We start from the raw sequence: 18,481 nt of genomic DNA on the forward strand, positions 1-18,481 counted from the left end.
GATGGATAAATAAAATGTGATACACACACATGAACACACACACACACACACACACAATGGAATATTAGCAATCAAAAAGAATGAAATCTTGCCATTTGCAATGATGTGGATGGAACTAGAATGTATCATGCTAAGTGAAATAAATCAGAGAAAGACAAATACCGTATGATTTCACTCATATGTGAAATTTAAGAAACAGAACAGATGAACATATGGAAAGCGGGGGGAATAAAAAGACCAGGGGAGGAAACAAATCACAAAAGACTTAATGATAGAGAATAGACTGAGGGTTGACAGAGGGAGGAGGGTGGAAATCGGACTAGATGGGTGATGGGCATTAAGGAGGGCACTTGTTGTAATGAGCAATGGTTGTTGAACATAGGTGATGAATCACTGAATCCTATTCTGTAATCAATATCGCACTGAATGTTAACTAGAATTTTTTTTCTCAATATATGAAATTTATTGTCAAATTGGTTTCCATACAACACCCAGTGCTCATCCCAAAAGGTGTCCTCCTCAATACCCATCACCCACCCTCCCCTTCCTCCCACCCCCCACCAACCCTTATCTAACTAGAATTTTAAAAAGTACACCTTCCCTACCAATGATTCCGTATCCTACCTGCTCTATTTTTTACCATTTATCCTATGACCAATTGACTTATTCTGTTTTTGTTATTGTCTCTATTTTCCAACTAGAATATAAGGTCCAACAGATAAGGGACTTTTTGCTTGATTACTTTTATTTTTCTGCCTTGTTCTATTTTATTTTATTTTCTCTTAAATTGACAACTCTAGAATAGTTTTAAAAATTCAAATACTTGTTAAAAAAAAAAAAAAAGAGTGACTACTATCACCACCCTTAGAAGGTTGAGAGGGTGGCAGGAGATGACGCAGACAAGATGGCTGACACAGACAGGCACCCCACCAACAATGCTAGCTATTGACAGCTGCCAGAAGAGCATGTAGCTATGACAAACACAAGGATCCCCTCTCTAGCCTTTGTGTTTCATGAAAATATCTCACATTCCAATAGGCGAGCAAGACAAATTTCTCCATTTTAAATGCTTAACAAAACCACACATAAAGCTCTCTCAACCCTAATAAAACAATCCTACATTATAAGGTTGTGTAGGTCTGCTGCCTTCTCAGCTAATTGAAAAGCTCTTCAATCTATTTCAAAACCTTAAAAGCAATTACCTCCACCAAGTTATGTATCTTGCAGCCATCTTCCTGAATTCGCTTGTACTTTTTAGAGAACAAATCACTCTTGTCCTCCAAGGTAAAGACAGCCTCCCTTCGGTGCTCCCTCCTGGGCAGAAGCGTACACTCGGCCCACGCCTTCATGGTTTGCTGGATCACTTTAACATTGCTCCGCGCATGCTCAACTCTGTGTGCCAATTCTGCCGTCGCTGTGTGCACCCTCTCAATGTATCCCCAGCAGTCATCCTGCCATGTCAGCGACGTCGCGGCTGCCTGTAGTTGCTCATCCACGGCCCTCAGCTCCTCTTCAACCAGAGGGTATTCCACTTCCAGAAGAGTCTGCTTCAGCTTATTATATCCTTGCACAAGAAGTTCAAGATTTCCAATGTACTGAGCAAAGGAAATCCCCAAACAAAAAGGGCCAAATATGTTATAGCTATGTATCTTAAAGGCATCAAAGTACTACTGGTCTACATGTTAATAATTACAAATCAAGACACTTGTTCTTGTGTTCAGCGGTGCATAGGTGGCTCGGTCGGCTGAGCATCTGACTCCCGATTTTGGCTCAAGTCATGATCCCAGGGTCATGGGATCAAGCTTTGCATCGGGCCCCATGATGAATGTGGAGTCTATTTAAGATTCTCTTTCTCCCTCCACCCCTCTGCCCAGCTCACGCTCACTCTCCCTCTCTCAAAAAAATAAAAAAAGAAAAACACAAGTAAAAAAAATATTTCTGTTCAAAAAATACCCTAAAAACACTAACCTTTAAAATAGCGTTTCTTTTTTTGAAGATGGCTAAAGCTGAATCTGGTATGTTGGATTTCTTCAACATCAAAAGGTATTTCACTTCTCTCAATACAGCCACTAGCTTTTAAAAGAAAATCAAGGATCATTATGTATTTTAAGAAGAGCATTCTCTTTCAACACACATTAAAATCCCAACACTTAAAATTTCATCCAATGGTTACAATACTATCAAACTGTCAAGGCTTAACTGACTGAGGCTGCTGTTTCACATGCTTTTTAAGCATACCGTATGCTTCTAGTTAACATTCAGTGCGATATTGATTACAGTCAATATACATTCAATATAACAGTCAATATAACAATCATACATTCCTTATGATGTGGAAATATAAATAATAAAGGTATCTGTCACTGGTTATGGCCCACAGTCAGGGAAAGAATTTAAGCAAAAGACAGCAACATGTGCAAATGGACAGGTGAAACTGAAGGCCATAAACGGACCTCAATGTTTTCCCAGTACCTTCTTCCTGTTACAATGTTTGTTTTGAAAACATAAATGTGTTCCAATGTGATTGATACACTAGCAAAGTGAGGATGCCACCTATTTTGTCTATGCTTATCTGCAATTTCATTAGCAAGAAACACCAGGTAAAAGTAAAAACCGCACCCAACTCAACTGGAAAGCTTAGAAATAGGCACGGAGCACCTGGGTGGCTCAGTTGGTTGAGTGTCTATTTCAGCTTGGGTTATGATCCCAGGATCATAGGAGTGAGCCGCGTCCACCCCCCAATGAGTGTGGAACCTGCTTGGAATTCTGTCTCTCTGCCCCTCATGCTCTCCAGTAAAAATTTTAAAAATTAGGGGCGCCTGGATGGCTCAGTCAGTTAAGCACCCAACTTCGGCTCAGGTTATGACCTCACGACTCGGCTCGTGAGTTCAAGCCCTCGTCAGCCTCTGAGCCAACAGCTCAGAGCCTGGGGCCCACTTCAGATTCTGTGTCTCCCTCTCTCTCTGCCCCTCCCCTGCTCACACTCTTATTCTCTCACAAAAATAAACATTAAAAAAAACCTTTTTAATTAAAAAAATTCATTTAGAAATACACAAAATGCTCATATGTAAACAGCCACCAAGTGCTTCAGTTCATTCACGCATGAGGAGCCACGCCCACTCACCTGCAGGGGTGGGAGGGGGGTACAACTTTCTGCCTGGTATCAGAGAACTCTCCTTCCATCACTTCACAGTCACATAAACTGCAACCTTTCCAACACCTACTTCCACGAGCAAACTTCAGGTCTTTGTCAAGGGAAAGTCATATTTACTGTGGTAGCTATGTATTATTTATGTAGCCATTTAAAATGTATAAAACAGGGGCGTCTGCGTGGCTCAGTGGGTTAAGCATCCAACTTCAGCTCAGGTCATGATCTTGCAATTTGTGAGTTCAAGCCCCACATCAGGCTCTGTGCTGACAACTCAGAGCCTGGAGCCTGATTTGGATTCTGTGTTTCCCTCTCTCTCTCTCTCTGCCCCTCACCTGCTCACACTCTGTCACTCTCTCAAAAAAAAAAAAAAAAAAAAAATGTATAAAACAATGCTGTTTTTCCTACATTCCTGTTTTTTTAAATTTTTATTTAAATTCGTTAGTTAACACACAGTGTGATATTAGTTTCAGGTGTACCATACAGTGAGTCAACATTTCTGTACAACACTCAGTGCTCATCACATTAAGTACACTCCTTCATCCCCATCACCTACCTCACCCATGCCTCCACCCACCTTCCCTCTGATAACCATCAGTTTGTTCTCTCTAGTTAAGAGTCTGTTTCTTGGTTTGCCTCTTTCTTTTTTTCCTTTTTTTTTTTTTTAATTGCATCCAAGTTGGTTAACATACAGCGTAATTCCGGAATAGAATTTACTGATTCGTCACTCATATATAACACCCAGTACTCATCCCAACAAGCGTCCTCCTTAATGTCCCTTACCCATTTAGCCTACCCCCTCACCCACCTTGCCTCCAGTAACGCTCAGTTTGTTCTCTGGATTTAAGAATCTCTTATGGTTTGTCTGTTTTTATATTACTTTTGCCTCCCTTCCCTTATGTTCATCTGTCTTGTATCTTAAATTTCACATATGAGTGAAGTCATATGATAGTTGTCTTTCTCTGACTTACTTCACTTTGCATAATACACTCTAGGTTCCATCCATGTTGTTGCAAATGGCAAAATTTCATCCTTTTTGATTACCGAGAAATATTACACACACACAATCTTCTTTATCTTCTTTATCCATTCATCAGTCGATGGACATTTGGGCTCTTTCCGGACTTAGGCTATTGTCAATAGCACTGCTATAAAAACTGGGGTGCATGTGCCCCTTCGAAACATCACACCTGTAACCCTTGGATAAATACCTAGTAGTGCAATTACTGGGTCATAGGGTAGTTCTATTTTTAATTTTTTGAGGAACCCCCAACTGTTCTCCAGAGTGGCTGTACGAGTTTGCATTCCCACCAGCAGTGCAAAAGAGATCCTCTTTCTCTGCATCCTCACCAATATCTGCTGTTTCCTGAGTTGTTCACTTTAGCCATTCTGACAGGTGTGAGGTGGTATCTCATTGTGGTTTTGATTTGTATTTCTCTGATGATGAGTGATGTTGAGCATCTTTTCATGTGTCAGCCATCTATGTGTTTTCTTTGGAAAAGTGTCTTTTGCCAATTGCTTCACTAAATTATTTTTGGGTGTTGAATTTAATCAGTTCTTTACAGATTTTGGATACTAACCCTTTATCTGATAGGTTATTTGCAGATATCTTCTCCCATTCCATCAGCTGTCTTTTAGTTTTGCTGATAGTTTCCTTCACCGTGAAGAAGCTTTTTATCTTGATGAGGTCCCAATAGTTCATTTTTCTTCTGTTTCTTTGCCTATGGAGACATGTCTAGTAAGAAGTTGCTGCGGCCAGGGTCAAAGAATTTCTTGCCTGTTATCTCTTCTAAGATTTTAATAGCTTTCTAATATTTAGTTCTTTCATCCATTTTGAGTTTATTTTTGCATATGGTGTAAGAAAGTGGTCCAGGTTCATTCTCCTGCATGTCGCTGTCCAGTTTTCCCAGCACCACTTGCTGAAGACACTGTCTTTATTCCATTGGATACTCTTTGCTGCCTTGTCAAAGATGAGTTGGCCATACCTTTGTGGGTTCATTTCTGGCTTCTCTCTTCTGTTCAACTGATCTATGTGTCTGTTATGCCAGTACCATACTGTCTTGATGATTACAGCTTTGTAATACAGCTTAAAGGCTGGAATTGTGATGCCTCCTGCTCTGGTTTTCTTTTTCAGGATTGCTTTGGCTATTCGGAGTCTTTTCTGGTTCCATACAAATTTGAGGATTATTTTTTCTAGCTCTGTGAAGAATGCTGGTGTTATTTTGATAGGTATTGCATTGAGTATGTAGAGTGCTTTGGACAGTATTGACATTTTAACAATATATGTTCTTCCTATCCAGGAGCATGGAATGTTTTTCCTTTTTTTTTTTTTTTTTTGGAAATCTTCAATTTCTTTTATTAACTTTCTATAGTTTTCAGTGTACAGATCTTATACCTTTCTGATTAGGTTTATTCCTAGGTATTATGGGTTTTGGTGCAATTGTAAATGGGATCAATTCCTTGATTTCTCTTTCTGCTACTTCATTACTGGTGTATAGAAATGCAACCAACTTCTATACACTGATTTCATATCCTGTGACTGAATCCTGTGCTGAATTCATGGATCAGTTCTAGCAGTTTGGGGTGGATCTTTTGTTTTTCACATAGAGTATCATGTTGTCTTCGAAAAGTCCAAGTTTGACTTCCTTCTTGCTGACTTGGATGCCTTTTTTTTGTGTGTTGTCTGATTACTGAGGTTAGGACTTCCAACACTATGTTGAATAACAGTGGTGAGAGGGGAAATCCTTGTTTTCCTGACCTTAGGGGGAAAGCTCTATTTTTCCCCATTAAGGATGATGTTAGCAGTGGGTTTTTCATATATGGCTTTTACGATCTTAAGGTACTACATTCCTGTTTCTTTAATGTATTGCTTACAGTTGTTTTAGGTTTATTTACTTATTTTGAAAGAGCAAGTGAGGGAGGGATAGAGAGAGAGGCGGAGAAACAACTTCAAGAAGGCTCCACACTATGGGGGCGCCTGGGTGGCGCAGTCGGTTAAGCGTCCGACTTCAGCCAGGTCACGATCTCGCGGTCCGTGAGTTCGAGCCCCGCGTCGGGCTCCGGGCCGATGGCTCGGAGCCTGGAGCCTGTTTCCGATTCTGTGTCTCCCTCTCTCTCTGCCCCTCCCCCGTTCATGCTCTGTCTCTCTCTGTCCCAAAAATAAATTAAAAAAAAACGTTGAAAAAAAAAAAAAAAAAGAAGGCTCCACACTATGCATAGAACCCTACATGGGGCTGGATCTCATTACCATGAGATCATGAACTGAGCTGATAACATCAGTCAGACACTTAATCATCCAAGCCACCCAAGCACCCCTTGCTTACAGCTTTTAAAGTATGACAGCCCTAACCCCATTTTCCCCATAAGCCCAGTACTTTTTACAGTGCAATCTTTCCTAGTGCAGTGATTTTTAGGAAGGCATACGTCATGTTGTAGCAGAAATGACTACACCTCTAAATCACAGGCTCTGAGAAAAAGACTGCACAACACGTTTTGAAGGTAGACCAGTTGACTCCCTTAGACTGTTACACCACAGGTTAACTATTAACATATAGTCTGTGTTTTTATCATCCCTTCAGGTATAAACACAGGAATTATCCCTGGAACTTCTCACGAATTTAGTTTCTGTAAGCTGGTTTTATGAAATTAGGGATAAAAGAAACCCTCAGTTCTCCAGGTCATGTATTTATACATGTATGTGCTAAGGTTTGTAAACACAACTAAGTGATGCTGTTCTCTGTACTATTTCAGGCAACAGATCAGAATTTGGGTGCAGATTATGACAATCAAATCCAATGAGGCCCATTTCCTACCTAGGTATACAATACAACTGACATGAAAGGGAAATCACTAAAAAACAGTATATAATCTTCACTATCTAACAAATTAGCCAAATTTTGACTAATTTTTTTGTAAAAGCAACTCAAAAATAGATATTTTTATATGTTTGCCCTTTCCTATAAAGCACATTCTTTTAGGTAAATAGAAAAGTTTAGGAGTCCCTCAATGGCTCAGTTGGGTAAATAGCCAAATCTTGATTTTGGCTCAGATCATGATCTTACGGTTCATGAAATGAAGCCCTGCATGGGGCTCACACTGATAGCACAGAGCCTACTTAGGATTCTCTCTCTCTCTCTCTCTCTCTCTCCGCCCCCCTCTCAAAATACATAAACATTAAGAAAAAGCTTATTTTGTGTCTCCTGCCAAGCTCTCAAAGTTGGAAATAAGTTAAAATACATATATGCCTACATATATATCATTTAGCAAATATATGCACAGAGAGTACATTGTATATAAATATAAGCAAACCATAGGTAATTTCTATTAAACTTCCTGTGCTTTCATTATTACATTCTTATCAATTACATAACATGTAATGAAGTTTTGAGAAAATAAAATTCCTCAGAGAATTTATGAAATTTCTTTTTGTTATGTGGTTTATCACAAAATAAAAATGATCTCTTCAATAAAGGTAAATTTCATCCTGGATACTACTTAGCTGTTCACTTTTTTTTTTTTTTTTAATCTTTATTTTTGAGAGAGAGAGAGAGAGAGAGAGAGAGAGAGACAGAATGTGAGCAGGGGAGGGGCAGAGACAGAGGGAGACACAGAATCCGAAGCAGGCTCCAGGCTCTGAGCTGTCAGCACAAACCCTAACCCAACGCTCGAACTCATGAACCGCGAGGTCATGACCTGAGCCAAAGTCGGATGCTCAACCAACTGAGCCACCCAGGCGCCCCTTAACTGTTCATACTATTTGGGGCATTTATATGTTGTTTTGTGTTTTTCTGAAAACTATTTTATAAGAATTACTAATTTAACATATTAGAGTTTATTGTTCCTTTGAAAGATATTATGACAAATCATTTACCATTATCCACCCAAAGGATTAAAAAAGGTCTCTCATTCCATACATTTTGTCGACTCCCCAAACCTAACTTCTGTGATAAAATTTTAGTGAACCAAAAGCAAATAAAATTCAAGCCAGAAAACTGATAAAGACTATAATTACATTCAATTGAGCTAACATTAGGTATTACCACACGTCAGACACTATGCTGGAATCAAAAAACACAAAGGTAAAATGGAATGGACCCCACTCTCATTATTCAGTGAAGGTAGAGGTGGCAATTACAAGGCAAAATAAACAGTAATTAATACAGCATTTGGGAAACCAATCTCTAAAACTACAACCTATTAAAAGTTGTTTTCAGGGGGCACCTGAGTGGCTCAGTTAGCTGAGCGTCCAAATTCGACTCACGTCATGATCTCGTGGTTCGTGGGTTTGAGCCTCGCTGTGGGCTGGCTGCTGTCAGAGTGAAGCCCAGTTCAGATCCTCTGTCCACCTTTCTCTCTACCCCTCCCCCACTGGTGCTCTCTCTTTTCTCAAAAATAAGTTGTTTTTTTTTTTTGTTTTGTTTTGTTTTTTTTTAAGATTTCAGTTATATTCCTAGTGGCACTGACAGTCTCCCAAAATTAAATATAAATGACTGGAAGCATCAGAGATTTACTTGTAATAAAAATGCCATCTATGAAACAACTTAAAAACATCAAACCCCTACCTTTGGGTCAAAGTTGACACTGAGAAGACCAGTTATGGCACTGAATTTAACCAAGGGTTGATTCAAATTGAATTCACAGATTTCATCAACGTTACTTTTCCATTCATCATAGATAGAATTTTCAAATTGGTCTAGCAAAGTTGCCATTTCAGCATACTTCTGATAAACTAGGGCATCATCAGGACTTTCCAAGAATCTGTAGGAATACGATTTTTCTACATATTAGATTTCAGCTTGACTACTTGACAGTAAAATATAAAATAGAAGTATGATAAAATGTACTATAAAAACAGGAATAGAAACAATAGATGCCAAATAATGGTTATGAATTGTCTTTGCCTTAAAAGACAGTTATCAAATTAATGGAACTCCCAAGATGTAACTGAATGTCAACAGCAAAAAGTTACCAATTCCTACAAAGAAAAGAGGCAGGTACAGAAAATCTGCAAAATAAAAGGAGTGCTAGTTGCTGAAGAAAAGTAACAAAAAGCTACCAACGTATTGTCAGTGAAAACGAAAAGTGAAAAGAAATTATGTATGGACCTAAAGAGATGAAGTTTTAAGAGCCCCATTGAATGTATTTTAAAATCATGAGGATGAATCCTTCTCAATGAATTGAGCCAAGTAAGAGTTAAATAATAAGGGCAAAGACTCTGTAAGTGCTAAAATGAACAGCTCGCTGACCTCCATAAAAATTGCTTGTCTCATTAGGATGGTTTTACCATGAAATAAGCCTAATAACTTACAAATACCGGAGAGATGCAAAATTGGACCAAAATGTTTGAAGTCGTTCAAGGACCTCTTTAGCCCATTTGATGTTGCCTGAGGTAAAAGGCATATTCCTGTGGAGAACTACATTTCCACGTTCAATCTGCAAATTGATATTTTGGTGAAGAGGAAGAAAGGAAATATGTAATCAGAGTGCATTCCAACCTTGTAAGCAATTGGTCATTTTGGTAGTTTTACAGTACAAATACACAAAATGTATGTGTTAAGAACTTGAATAGTAGGGTTATGGTCCTAAGCCAAGTTCATCTGCATAAAGAAACCAATTAAATAAAGGCATAAAAGGCTTAGGGCCCACATCTACTCTTTAGGTATCATTAAATCAAGTCCCAACTGATGGCCATTACCCACAAAAATGATGCTGTGGATGTGCTCAACTTCACCCCCTACTTACCTGCTTCACGTGTTCATTATACAACTGCTTACACATATCCAACTCCGCGTCAAACATGAGCACTAGTGTGCTATAATGTGGGCTGAAGATTTCCATGACAACCGGTTTCTCTAGAAAATTCCCAAATACGGTCAAAAGCTGTGAAAAATCAAAGTTACAAGGTTAAGAACTGTGGGTTTTTAATACAAATACTCCATTATTTCCCCCCCGTTAAACCTCCGATATGACTAGAGATAAAACAAAATTCTAGAACCCTAAGAGAATCCTAAAGTACCTCCAAACTGAAAACATTTGTCCAATAAAGCAAATACTAAATGTAAAGCAATTTCCCTGCCTCAGCAGAAGATGAGAGGAGTCAGAAATTAACTACTGCCTATCAGCAGTCTCTGCTCGCAGATCACACTACTTCCGCCTGCTGGGCACCAGGAAATGTTTTAGAAGAGACTGTGCAGATATGAAAAACAGAAGTAAAATGTGTGCCCTCTTTATTTGTTCTCCCCTCCTACACATAGGCTCTTTCAATATAAGAATATCCATATGGTGGCCCTCCAGGTCACACCTTTAGTAATTATGCCAGGGGCACCTGGGTAGCTCAGCTGGTTATGCGTCCAACTCTTATTTCAGCTCAGATCATGATCTCACAGTTTTGTGAGTTCATGGCCCTAATCGTGCTGAGCTGGCAGTGCTGAGCCTGCTGGGGATTCTGTCTCCTCCCCACTCAAGCTGTTTCTGTTTCTGTCAAAATAAATACACTTCATGATAATAATAGTCATAATAAATTATACCGAATGTACCAGTTACTGTGATTGTCCTGCGCATGGCAGCCATGTTGCCTGCCACACCACCCAGCGACCCCCGACGCGGTGGCCTCGGGCCGTAGTGGTGACCTGCTCCAAGGGCAACTATCCCGCAAGCAGCTATCTCCTTTGACAGGAATGTCCTACCTCAAACTAATGCCTTGAACTCATCACATTCTCTCCTCCTCCGGAAAAGAATTGGGGCACAGCAGATTGAAGTCACCGTGGCAAAATTAGGAGTGAACAAAAACTATCAGCAAGGGGAGGAAACCAATAAATACGGAGACAGAAGAAAAAGAAGTGGACTGGAACAGGATCACATCACCGGCAAGCAGGACAGTAAAGGTCCTTCAGCTCTCCTCGCTCAGTCCATGCTCCTCACCCAAATCCAAATGAACTTTCACCACCAGTTTCCACAAGGCTTAGCTATCTGAGGAGCCTGACCTTGGATCTCCACTAGCCTCCTGCCTTGTCTTCTGCCCCACGTGGATCCTCCTGTGTGCCGGCGTCAGACAGCTTTCCTTGCAAGCAAAACGATGTAATTAAAATGCACACTGTCACATAAGATGTGTTTAAATAATGCTTGCGAGGTGCCACGTACTGTATTTTAAGGGCCTTACAATGCTGTTGTCACATCTTTCAGATAAGAAAACTGAGTCGTGGAGAGGGAATCATTTCCCCAAATTCTCACAGCTAGTGGCAGGGCTGCTGTTGGACACTGGGCAGTCTGGCACCAGGGCCGGGGCTTCCCGGTGCGGGCCCTAAACAACCAAGGGGTCATTTAAAATTATTTTGTTACTTGCTTACCCTGTGTGGGTTTCATCAAATGTCAGTTACTAGACCTGTTATATAGATATTTCTTTAAAAGAAGATACCTCCTCAAAGTCAGTAAACACCATCAAGATGGCAGAAAACCATACACCAACGTCTATGCCTTCTTAAGGTGTCCCTCAAAATTTATTTTCTTTACGGGCGTCTGGGTGGCTCAGTGGGTAAGCGCCCAACTTTGGCTCAGGTCATGATCTCACAGTGGGTGAGCTCGAGCCCCGCATCGGGCTCTGTGCTCACAGCTCAGAGCCTGGAGCCTGGTTCAGATTCTGTGTCTCCCTCTCTCTCTGCTCCTCCCTCACTCATGCTCTGTCTCTGTCTCAAAAATAAACAAAACATTTAAAAAACTATTTTTGTTTTCTTTAAACAACAACTGTTGGTGAGGATGTGGGGAAAAAAAAAAAAAAAAAGCAATGCTGATGCACCGTTGGTGGGAATACAAACTGGTGCAGCCACTGTGGAAAACAGTATGGAGGTTCCTCACAAAATTAAAAATAGAATTACCATATGATCCAGTAATTGCACTACTGGGTATTTACCCAAATACAAAACACTAATTTGAAAAGATATATACACCGCTATGTTACTGTAGCATTATTTACAAAAGCAAAATATGGAAGCAACCCAAGTGTCTATCAATAAATGAATGGGTAGAAAAGACGTGGTATATGTACAACAGAATATGAGCCATAAAAAAAGAATAAAATCTTGCCACTTGTAATAGCATAGATGGATCTAGAGGGCATAATGCTAAGTGAGAGAAATCACTCAGAAGACAAATAAGCTATGATATCATGTATGTGAAATTTAACGAAGAAAAAAAGACAAGAGAAGAAGACTCAAAAACAGAGAACTGGTGGTTAGCAGAGGGGATGTGGGATGGATGATGGATGAAACAGGTGAGGGGTGTTAAGAGAACACATAGGATGAACATTAAGTAATGTACAGGATTGGGGTTTTTAATTGTTTTCTTTGTTTGTTTGAGAGAGAAAGGGTGTGAGCAAGCCTGAGTGGGAGAGGGGCAGACAGAGAGGGAGAATCTCAAGCAGGCTCCTGCCCAGTGCAGAGCCCGACTCAGGGCTCACTCTCACAACCAGGAGATCATGACCTGAGCGAAATCAAAAACCGGATGCTTAACCAATGGAGCTGAAGTAATGTAATGTACGGAAATGTTGAATCACTGTATTGTACACCTGAAACTAATTTAACACTGTATGTTAATTACACTGGAATTAAAGCAAAATAATGGGGGGGAAAAACCTGTTCTTTAAAAACAGCTTTCCTGTTAACATTTTCTGAATATTTACATTAACCACATTCACTGGGGGAAAAACAGCAACAACAACAACAAAAAATTGTATGAAGTAAAAAGTAGATTTAACTGTATCTTAGAGGTCAGTTTAGAGACATTAGGCTTTTTTTCCTCTGGTAATATCAATTACAACACTATAGAAACCGCTAAACATTTTTAAACCTGCTTGATTAGCGGCTACCTAGCAAAATGCAAATAAACGTTCTCCTTGCAACCACTATTTTGTTGACTTTGGATTTTGTATTAACATTCAGAAGCCAACACTGACTGAGATTGAACAAAGAAGAGCAATCCTCCGACAGCAGGGAAATGGACTGATTTCCCAACATGCTCTTTCAAACACTTACTGTACTGACCACAAGTGAAATACCAGAAGCTTCCTGACCGCATCTCATCTTGTCTACCTGATATGTTTAGTGAGACGTGACTCCAAGTGTAACAGAGAAAATACACAGAGGCTATGGGGAGGCTGGAGAGCCAGGAAATGGTAAGAAGAAAAGTCTTAACCCTTTAGGCAGGTGCACATGACCAAGTAGCTAAAAATTGCCCTCTGGGATGAGAACTGTGGTCACTTGCTTCCTTGTCATGATGGCACTGAGAGCTATTCTGTAAAGAGTAGAAAAAACACTTCCCTTCCTATCAACCTCAAACGATTAAACATGGACTCCCACTACCTGTTTCGTCTCCTAAATACCCCATTTGAGATCTGTAAGATCGGCTGTAATTTTCTTCTAATTCCCACTTTCACTACGTAACATGGCTTTTCCTAAGGCTGCTGCCACCATTCAAGTACTAGCTATTTATTTTTTTTCCTAGCTTTTCCTCTTTCCACAATTTTTTTCATCTCTTGCCACCTGAACCATTGCACACGTCACACTTTCATCGCCTCCACTTTCACTGTCTGAGGACTCCTCTAGACACTTTCACTCACACACTTCAGTCTACCTTCACGCAGACACACTACATTTCAGAGAAACATCCCTTCGCGTTTGGCTTTGTTTTGTTTTTTATTGAGTGTCGACACTTGGAGGCTTTGAACTACAGTTTCACATTAGAGGAGAACAGTGTTTGGGCCCAGTGCCCTTCCTGGTCACGTCTTTGCCAAGGGCAGGCATGAATCACGGTCTTGGGAAAAGCGTCTGCAAATATTTATTCCCTGGGACCCAACAGCCAACGGTCACAGTTTATCATCCTGCACCGGTGGCAGAGATCGTTTTTTCCTCAATACGCAATCCTGTAAGTTTTGTCCTCTGCCACTTTTCTCCCTGCAGTCACCCTCAGCAGGGTGTCATTCCGTTACTCTGACGACCAGGCTACCCAACCCCAAGCAGTTATGAAGTGTTCGCTTCATAAGACACTGAAGGAAGGGATCTAAATATAACAAAAAACCTAAGATGATGTCCCACCCCTGCAGAGCTACCAGGCAGGAGCTCACGTTATACGTTTCCACAGACAAGGTACAAATATGGGGAAAGTTAAAGAAAAAAATACATGACAAAAAGACAAAGTTGTTTAGAAAAAGAGAAGTGGCACACACTAGAAGAGAATCCGTATCAACCGTTCGTGCTAAGAGAAGAAGAGAGACTTGAATTAGAAGAGGTAGCAGGGGCACCTGGGTGACTCAGGTGGTTAAGCATCTAACTTTGGCTCGGGTCCTGATCTTACGGTTTGCGAGTCCAAGCCCTGCATGAGGCTCTCTGTCGGGCCAGAGCCCACTTCAGATCCTCTGTGCCTCTCTCTCTCTCTGCCCTTTCCCCAGTCGCACTCTCTTTCTCTCTCAAAAATAAACAAACACTATTTTTAAAATGTTTATGTATTTACTTTTGACAGAAAGGGAACACATGCACAAGTCAGGGGGAGAGAGAGGGGGAGGCACAGGATGCCAAGCGGGCTCCAGACTCCGAGAGGCCAGCGCAGAGCCCGACGTGGGGCTAGAACTCCCAAACTGTGAGATCATGACCTGAGTTGAAGTCACACCAACTGAGCCACCCAGATGCCCCATTTTAGGTTTTTTTTCTGTGTTTATTTATTTATTTTTGAGAGAAAGCAGGAAGGAGCAGGGAAGGGGCAGACCAAGAGGGAGAGAGAGAATATCAAACAGGTTCTGCGCTCTCAGCACAGAGCCAGACATGGGGCTTGAACTCACTAACTGTGAGATCATGACCCGAGCCAAAGTCGGACACTTAACTGACTGAGCCACCCAGGCACCCCAACATTAAAAAAAAGGCTTTAACAACAACAACAACAACAACAACAACAACAACAACAACAACAACAGGTAGGAGTCTCTGTAAAGAGAACCATCTACATTCTTTCCTCTAGTTATTTATAAAAGCATGAAAAACAAAGTAGCTCCAGTAACAGAGAGAATGATACATTACTGGGTACCCATTACAAAAACAGTATTGAATTCTGCTATAAAAGAAAATATTTATGACTGATTGCTAAGTGAAAAAGTTTGCCGAGGGCCAGCCTATGATGTCACTTTTGTCAAAGAGATACATGTATGCATTTCTAGCCAAATAAAAAGCAGTGGTGGTATGAAATAGTAATTTCTGAGAGATGGGATCACAGGCAGCTTAATTCTACAATAACAGGCTATATATTTTGGGCAACAGCCTCTCCATTTCATCTCCCAGCTCTTACAAAATGCACAACTACTTGATCCTTGTCAATTCTCCATGTTAAAATGCTTTCCCAGGCCAAGACAATTCCACCTTCACCACCAACTGACTGATCATGTGAATCTGAAGGTCAAAATCGGACAGTATCTTACATGAAGTCTGTGTCCATTCTCTTGTTTTGCACTGCCATTTTCAATGAATTGTGCCCAAGATTCCCTGGGCATATTTCTCCTGAAACAGAAGGCTCAGTTCCTCTTGTGGGATGCCATCTGAATTTACATGTCACTTACGGTTCTTTTCTTTGACAAGCAAGTTTCATATATGTCCCTCTTCCTCATCTCATAAGCTGTCCTTTTGGGAGGTCTGCGACGATGTATTTCTTGTATGTAACTCAGAATACATACATAGCACACTGCATTTCGTCAGTTCTCTGTCCAACATTTTTTTGCATCTTAACATCTGAAAGTGGACTATGGTACATAATCGATGGAACCATAATTTTTTGGCACCACTTTCCTTTCTGTATACACAAAATAATGGTGTGTTTGAAAACCTATGATGTCTTATATCTCATGAAACATAGTACCCAAAATCCTATTTGTTTCAGAGTAATGAAGTGGCCAGGTAAACCCAACACATGTAAACAACGGTAAAGAAAAAAATCTTAGATTAAGAGGTATTTCCCACTTCTCATGGAGGCTTAATTTTCAATCAGAATTTCATTGGCCATGCCAACCTCACTCTAAAGGTAACAAGAGCTACAACACTGCATCTGAAAAAAGATCAATGCCCCAAAGTCCTGACAATGACCTTGTCCAGAGTGCACATCATTCATCAGAGCAGTACGTAAAATTTAATTCAGGGAGGCGAATGCAAACAGCATGTGACTGGTTAATAGTTTACCTGGATCCGAAAGGAATGTATTCACTAGGAAAATATTTTTTAATGATAGCTTCTTCAGAACTAACCTTGAATGCAGCTTCTAAACCACTGCAGTTAAAGAAACCTTCACAAAGAATTGTCCCAAGCCTTCGGTCAAATTCCAAAGTTTTGGACTTAAACACAACATAATCACTTTCAAATTCCTGTAAAATTCAAAGGCAAATAGTTTATGAGAAAGTATCCAACAGTGAAAATAGCGATCACCGAAGCATGACCTGCCTCCCTCCCTCTCCCTCCCTGTGACACCCTTCCCCCCTCCCCTTCTCTCCCCTCCTCCTTCTCCCCATCTCTCTAATGTTTCATAGCAGGATTCCAGGGAAGAACAAGAAAGAACTTATCGAACTGTTCAAAACGGGAGCCTTATGGGAACACTGAGCATTTAGCACTGCCAGCCTGCGTTTCCACTGGCCTTTTCACTAGCGCAGACCTCGACATCAGCATTTGGACCCACGGTCTGTTGTCCTCCTCCCAATCCATTTTTTTTTTAATCAGTGATAAAGCAAAGCTTTTCCGAAAATAAAAAGGAACCCATCTTCATTGTAATTTCAGTATACCTATAAGTTTAAAGAGGATGGTTTCTCATGGAGCAGAAAACCTACCCAGAAACACTATTTCTTCAGGCGAGAACAAAAATCACAGGTCTGTAAGAAAGCATCATTAGTGATACGGATGAAACACAATGCTCTTCCATTTTCCCTGTGTGTTAATATGCAGTTAACAACCCCCAGTTTCCTCCTAATAATAACCACCCACTCCCGTGATTAGAAAGAATGAAATCGTGAAAGAATAACTATCATCTGCATGGCACAGCAATTCAAGGTCTTCACCGAAGAAGTTCCAGAAATTCACTAACACTTTGGGCTTTCCAGTCATGCTGCCCCTAGACCGTGTACCACCCATTTAACATCACGGGGTCCTCTGTTACCTCTATAAACAAAGCCTCATCTATTAATAACAGCAGTAATACTGATGGCTAACATTCAGTTTTCTGTTCTGAATGCTTTCCAATATTAACTCAACTTGCACAAACACCACAAGATGTAGGTGATATTGTTTCCGCCTTATACGGGACAAAACAAACTCAGGGAAGTTAAATAACCTGCCCATAGTCACAGCAGAACCAGAGCGTAAATCCTGGCAACCTGACTCCAGAGCCCACATTCCAATCACAACGTTTGTAGGTTTCTACGAAGGAACACCCCCTTTGCTGACCCTTTAACACACCCTGACAACAGAGTGCAATGGCAACGTTCTAGGGCTCTGTGTGTCATATATCACAGTTATATTTAGTATCTAGAGGAAGTCTCTAGGTCTGAACAAGAGATAGTCTCTTCATTCAAGATCAATGACTTTTAAAAGTAAACACAACTTCCCAACAAGTCTCAACAAGCCTAACTTATCCCTCTTCTCAGTACAACAACAAGAAGCCTAAAATTTCAGATGCTCAAGTGTTAAACAGTTAGTAGTTAATAGCTCAAGAAGGGGAAAATGCGAATCTCGATCCCAACTATCTCTCTCTCTCTCTCCTAAACGGTTTTACTCATTCAACCCAAATTCAGAAGGTCAATGGCACCTCTCCCCATGAAAGTCTCACAGATAATTCAAAGTCATCTTGCACAAATCTGAATTCATAATTTTCTCTAAAAAGCAGCTCTTTTTAGACACCCGAATGTCTAAAACACAGAAAACACAGAAATTTTGGCCACCTCCTTTGCCCCCTTCTCTCTTGGTCAAGTGCTATCAATCTCTTCTCTTAACCACCTCGTGACTACGCCGACTATGCTCCCTCTCTCCAGGCATCACTCTGGTCCAGATCACCACTACCATTCAGCTGGATTTCTGCTAAACACTTTCTTTGCCTCTGTTATTGTCTCTATGAATAATTCCTCAAAGTGCCGTCTAAATAAGCTTCCTAAAAAAAGAAATATTATGATGTCACTATTCATAATCCTCCAATTCATAATCCTTATTTTTTAAGATAAAGTCTCAAAAGTCTTACTTACCACACTCTATAAAACCCTATGTGATCTGGACCCCCTTTCACACTAGGAACCAGCCCCACCTGCCTGGTCATACCCATCCTCTCTCT

General features: G+C 40.6%; 1 protein-coding gene across 1 annotated transcript in view; it reads right to left on the reverse strand.

Moving 5' to 3' along the window:
- The window catches only part of DNAH11 (dynein axonemal heavy chain 11), a 367,119-nt gene that overhangs the window by 294,271 nt on the left and 54,367 nt on the right, over nt 1-18,481 (reverse strand). Inside the window, exons 9-14 of the mRNA XM_058724852.1 lie at nt 16,419-16,535; nt 9,890-10,027; nt 9,456-9,580; nt 8,710-8,905; nt 1,969-2,073; nt 1,203-1,595 (exon numbers count right to left, since the gene is read on the reverse strand). Of these exons, the coding sequence (XP_058580835.1) occupies nt 1,203-1,595; nt 1,969-2,073; nt 8,710-8,905; nt 9,456-9,580; nt 9,890-10,027; nt 16,419-16,535 (1,074 nt within the window). The remainder of the gene's footprint in view (nt 1-1,202; nt 1,596-1,968; nt 2,074-8,709; nt 8,906-9,455; nt 9,581-9,889; nt 10,028-16,418; nt 16,536-18,481) is intronic.

Source organism: Neofelis nebulosa, chromosome 4 (genome assembly GCF_028018385.1).
Source record: "Neofelis nebulosa isolate mNeoNeb1 chromosome 4, mNeoNeb1.pri, whole genome shotgun sequence".
In the NCBI taxonomy this organism is placed as follows: Eukaryota; Metazoa; Chordata; class Mammalia; order Carnivora; family Felidae; genus Neofelis; species Neofelis nebulosa.